General features: G+C 40.2%; 1 protein-coding gene across 6 annotated transcripts in view; it reads right to left on the minus strand.

The window, feature by feature from the left end:
• Positions 1–6,000, minus strand: part of ccdc102a (coiled-coil domain containing 102A) — an 87,571-nt gene that overhangs the window by 51,963 nt on the left and 29,608 nt on the right. For all 6 annotated transcript variants that reach the window (XR_001641152.1, XM_016565963.1, XM_016565965.1 and 3 more), the window contains one exon: positions 1,584–2,349. Coding sequence is in view for 5 of the 6 variants with exons in the window: in XM_016565963.1 (XP_016421449.1) it covers positions 1,584–2,258 (675 nt within the window). In the remaining variant the exon portion in view is untranslated. The remainder of the gene's footprint in view (positions 1–1,583; positions 2,350–6,000) is intronic.

Here is a 6,000-nt window from a genome sequence, read left to right on the forward strand (position 1 = left end):
AGCACTCAGCATGCCCGTGTGTGGAAACAGATCAGGAAATGGGATGGTATCAAACAATCCAGTGAGAGTCAGACTACGCTAACTATTATTTATTTACTTAGCTAAGATTGAATGAGGAAGCCTGATACTACTTTAAAAAGGTGGATATTTCTGTGCTGAATAATAAAAAAGCCCAAACCAGTTTTGCTCTCAGCAGGTAATTGTCACTGTTCAGTGTTCACAGGAGTCTGGGAGTCTTTAGCTATCTAGGATACCCCCTGTTGATATCCGTGCAGAAATATACATCCATCATGCTTGAGACTCTGAAGGTCAGTTTTGACACTGACATTAATTCTTCCTTGCCTCTCTCTGCAGGTGCGCTGTCTTCACATCTATTTGCCAACCAAAAAAAAGAGGTGCATGCTAATGCGCACAGCAGACTAAACCACATTAGTGTGAGGTGTAATTCTCTTGAAAGATTAGTTTAAAATGCATTAAGGAAATAACAGATGCTCAAGCGAGTCTAGGAATGAAAAAGGGGTTTCTGGGTAGTGGGAACTGCTGCAGTACCCCTGGCTGTGGCCCCATGGGTAAAACACATAGGGGGTTGTGCCGGGAGAGGGGTGGTTCTAATAATAGGACAAAAAAAATGAAACCAGCACACAAGCAAAAAGCACAGAGTCAGGTAATGAAATCACAGGGAGATGCACTGAACCAGGTCTGTGGCTGACCTATTTACAACTGTCTACCTGTGTCCAGAGTGAACAGCCTCGGTTATTCTGTAGGTTTGTTGTGTGGTTTGACTGTCTAGCTTTTAATTTTTGTTAAAAAAATCATGTATCGTTTTTAAATGGTATCATTCTAACTAGGTGTGACAAGTTTCCACATCATATTATATTAGAAAGCGTTTTGTCACTAGCACTTTTAGTGCACACCCAGGTTCATTTGATGTCAGACTTCGGTTCATTTAGATGACGTGAATGCCATTTTCCGAATACGGGTGCGCAATCTGCGCATCCACAAAAAAGTGACCTGAGGTACCTGAGAACTTTTTAGTACAGTTCGCTGCTGCGATGATCACAATCTTACTCAATTGCAGAAGTGAAACGCAAAGCATGATTTCATGAAATGTTATTTATGTGTGTGCTCACATTATTAACAATTAACAACTGCATTTACTTACAGGTGTGAGTCTCTAAATGCACTATTCACATAGCCTGCTTACAATAGTGCCTCAAAGAATTTCTATATGGACGTGTAAACAAAGTCAAGTTGTATTCTATTTGTGACTATCACCTAAAACCACTAAAGTGACTAAAGTAATAACCATGGTAAAGTCCATTAAACTGAAAAGTCTAATCTCATTTGAAATGACAATTCCAGTTGAGGTGCGAGTTAATCCGCCAAATCTTGGAAGGAAGCTGAGCATTTGAGCATCATATGACACACAGCTCATATCTGCACCTCTGTAAGTTTCCAAAACCACATGTAGCACATGTTTTTTGCTCCATGTAGCTGTTTTTGAGTGTCAGTTTGGGGTCAGGTGAATTACCAGGCAACCCACCAACTAGTCCTTTCTAAAAAATATGCAGTTTAACACTCACCTTCTGCTTGTCTGGTTTGTCAGTGTCTACATCTCTCACAGGTTCCTGCTCTATAGAGCCTGGACCATCTCTCACGTTCTCCTCATCCTGGTTGTCCTGCTTGATGTCTGGTTCCCGTGGCTGGTTGGAGTGTGTGGAGGCAGTTGAGGAGTTGGATGCTGGTGCAGTGGAAGCATTCGCTGGGGAGTTCTGTTCAGCTCGGACTCTTTGGGCCTCTAGGCGCAGTTGTTCGTTTTCGGCCGCCAGCTCTTGACGCTCTCGCCGTGCCCCCGTCAGCTCTTTGGTAAGGGCGTCCAGACGTTGTCTCAGCTGCCTGACCTCATCCCGTGCCCTGTTGCGTTCGGCCCGCACTTTACTCCACTTCTCCCTCCAGTTGGCCGTGCAGTCCGACCACCAGCGCATCGTCTTCTCCATCTGAGCCGCCCGCGCCCGAGCCTCCTCCAGCTCACGCAGACGCAGCTCCTCGCGGCTCTCCCAGTCCCCGCCGCCATCGCAGCCCAGCCCTGGAGACAGCAGCAGAGGAGGGCTGGAACTGGGCGTTCCCCCTGACGGGCTGGGCGTGTGGGTCAGGCTGTCCGGGGAGCGCACCCGATCCGGGCCCAGGCCCAGGCCGCACAACACGCCCGCCCCAGACTTGGCGGCCTCTGTCATGTGGGGACTGGGTGTGTGGTTCATCACTGAGCCAATGATGAGCCCAGGGAAAGAGAAGATAGTGGTCAGGAAGATCTGATCAGGAAGCCATGATCCACATCAACATGATGGTTTTCTGTGAAGCAAGAAAAAGAGGGGTTTAGAAAACAACTGAGAATCTTCAAAATCCTGTCACAAAACATTATAACAGCCACAAAACATTATAAGGATCAATAGCAATAATAGAATCTGTAGGGGAAAAATGTAAAAAGAAAAAAAAAACTATTATTCATATGGTTTCTGAAAAAAAAAATTAAACCATTTTCAAGAAAAGTTTAAATCTTCATGTCAAGCAACAATCAACTAAAGTAAATGTAAATTATACACACACAAACACACACACACACATATATATATATATATATATATATATACATACATATATATACACACACGCATATTTTTTAATCTATGTATGCATTTATTTTTAAAGTATTTTTTTAAACAAATGTCTGAAGGTTTTTGGAGAGTCAACTACTTGGGGTTTTCTTTTTATGTTTTTTTCTTTTCTTTTTAAGAATTTTCTTCACTATGACATCAGTATAACCCTGGCATTTTTATTTTATGAGCAATAAATAAAAAAAACTTAAATGTATTTTTAAATAAAATAACAGACAAGACAAAAAAAAAGAGCCAAGACTGGCTCTGAAAACCAGAATACATATAAAGTCAGTAGATGACAAAGACATACAGGAGCAATGAGAGCAAACAAGAGAAAAAGAAACTCCATCAACATGTCAGTGCAACATGGCCAATAACATTGACATTGTTGAACAATCCAAACCACACCATGACAATCCAGTGCAGTTCTGATTTACAAGTGCTCTCTCTTTCTCACACTCCCACACACAGGCTGTATTTACTTAAAAGACTGCAGGGTGACAAAGGCGGAGGTTCCAAGGTCAAAAAGCTTCAGTCAGAGCAGCCAGCATCTCTCATCGGCTGTGAGGAGAGAGTTACAGCCCTACAGCTTATGGGAGTAGGACCTTGTGTTTGTATATGTAAAAAGTGTGAGGCTGTTTTTCACAGTGCGCTGGCTTTGGTGAACAATGATTAGATGTATTATATATTTTTTTAAAACAGCCCTCTATGTGACTGAGCATGTCGTCTGTCTGAGCCAAAAAATGTCTCTAGGAAAACATCATGTGACAGGCAAAATATGCTTTACAATTTAGGTACATGTACTATTACATGCAGACATGACCAGTAATCATTTATCTTAAGCAGTCCGTTCCAGAATTAAAGAAATGTTTGACACCTAAAATGGAAGTCTATGAAACTGAGGAATCAAATTTGTAAAGCAAAATATAATGGACTGAACATTTTGGGAAAATCTGAAAACTTCTGGAACTGAATTTTGGAAGGTATTAAATATTTATTATGCAATTTTTTAAATGGCAAAATGATATGTGAAATTCATAAATATACAAACACGTTAAATTGCATCCCCCAAAAATGCAAGTTCTCTGAATGTTTTTTTTATCTTCGTAGTTCCAAACATTGCATGTTTATTTTAGTATGAAAGAATTTTGTCATTAATATACTTCCATATACATGGTACTACTGATGTAATTCCTGTGAGTTATTTCTCTCTCTCTACGTAAATAGTCCCCTTCTTGTACTGTGCCAAAGTTACAGTTTACTTTTGGATAAAACTTTGCTTAGACAACGTCAATAGGTGATTTTATCTTAGTAGTTTAACAAAAACCATGTATAATGTTTAGTTTTTTTTAACCTAAACTAAAACATTTATTTTGGTGCAAAGTCTACCTCCATAGATTTCCCTTATAGGAGCACTACAGTAAACTGTGGCACTAAGCACACACACATACACCACTATTCAAACCCAGAGGAGGTTTACGGGTGGGGCCTGTGGCTTTGGGAACTGCCGACTTGTGCATTAGAACATAGCGGGGCAAGAAACAGAGGCATAGGCTCCTCATAAAACACTACTCATACAAAAGCCCCCTTTTTATGAGCTCAACTGAAAAAAAAAATGTCGAGACTATTAGGTTTGCTGCAAGCAGGGCGGGTGCACAAGGGTTTTGGTGGCAAACAACAGCAACTGCTGCCACTGTGGGTCAACAGGACAATCAGTATCCTGGATCAACATATCAGCCCAGACTACATAGTTTAGTCTAAATGTCAGTGGGTGTCTCTTTTGTGAGCTACAGCGGATATGTTGGAGGCAAAGCAGTGTCATGCCAATGAGCACATGCAAGGATATGAAACAGGATAAAAAAAAGTGCTAGTGAGAAAACAGGAGAAAGAGGCAGACAATTTTCATTAGCTCCAGAGGCTTTCACAGGAGATCCTGATTAACCTTAATGATGCAATCTGAACAGCATCTCCAGCAGAAACATGAGCAGCATGGAGAGACAAGTGGATGAAGAGAAAGAGGTGAGGAAAGAGTGAGAGCGGGGAAAATGTGTAACTGGAACCACTGCAATACTGCTGACAGCTAGAAGAAAGAGCAGTTGATTTAAAAAGAAGAGCAAAAACTTGTTGAAAAGTGACAGATTTGGTTGAAGGTTGAGGCTTGCCTTTTGTCTAAAGCAAAAAAAGTAAACTTATTCCATCCTTGGGAGGATTTCATGAATACATCTTTAACAATAGGGGAAAAAAAACATGCTTTCAATACACACACACTTGCAAGTTCAACGAAATTTTTTTTTTCTAAAACATTAACAGAGGATTCTATCTCTCCACAGTATTCAGCTATAAGGCCAGCATGGGTTTGATGCTGGTCTAGCAAAACGTAGCTGATAAAGTTGGTTGAAAGAGGTTTATCTTGCTAGTCAAGCTTGTTAAGCCTGGTGGGGACACCAGAATCATATGCTACAGACTTCAAACCACAACATATGCAGGAGACTTTTAAAGGGGTCATATGATGCTGCTAAAAAGAACATTATTTTGTGTATTTGGTGTAATGAAATGTGTTTATGCGATTTAAGGTTCGAATTAAAAATCTATGACATAAAGGTCATTTTGCTTTATTGAACATGCTGTTCAAAATTCAAATACACTCAAGCACAGTTAAATTGAGAAACACTTGCCTAACATATGAACAGATCATATTTAAAGCAAAACTACAAAGCCAGAGGTTATGAACTGCATTAGAGGATTGAATGGTTTCCATCCTGCCACAACTATTTTCCCCAAAAACTGCTCCTATAGGCTAGTGTATACCCTCAACAGGAAATCCTAAAGCCACAAATTTGCTGCCATCAGTTTGATTCACCATTGAACCAAGCTGACTCGCCCATTTCAGGTCATATTTCACTGCCAAAGAAACATCTGGAAGCTCACAATACCCTTTACCAAAACAGAATGAGGCTGACAGGCATAATGGAGTGTATACAAAGGCTAGTTCAGCTTAAGCACGAAGCAATCGATTAGAATCTTTGCCAAGACAAAATACTTTAAACAGAGGCAAAAAAGACAGAAACTGCAAGACAAAGGATGATCTTTGAGAGAAAATAGCAAATGTTACCTGAAAGCACGAAAAATAAGCCAAAGAAAACTGCTCTATTATGCGAGGAATTTCAAGGCAAATTGTTAAAACAATGTGCAGTTGCTCTTCAGCAAAAATATCAATTTTTTTAGTTGATCAAATGTGAGATCTGCAAGCCCATGTGCCTATTTAAAAGTTGCAAGCACATAATGGCAATTCAAAAGTGTGCATGTCTTTTCCCACATCAGTATTTATTAAATAAAAAATAAAAAA

This window comes from Sinocyclocheilus rhinocerous, unplaced genomic scaffold (genome assembly GCF_001515625.1).
Source record: "Sinocyclocheilus rhinocerous isolate Xijiao unplaced genomic scaffold, SAMN03320098_v1.1 scaffold19, whole genome shotgun sequence".
In the NCBI taxonomy this organism is placed as follows: domain Eukaryota; kingdom Metazoa; phylum Chordata; class Actinopteri; order Cypriniformes; family Cyprinidae; genus Sinocyclocheilus; species Sinocyclocheilus rhinocerous.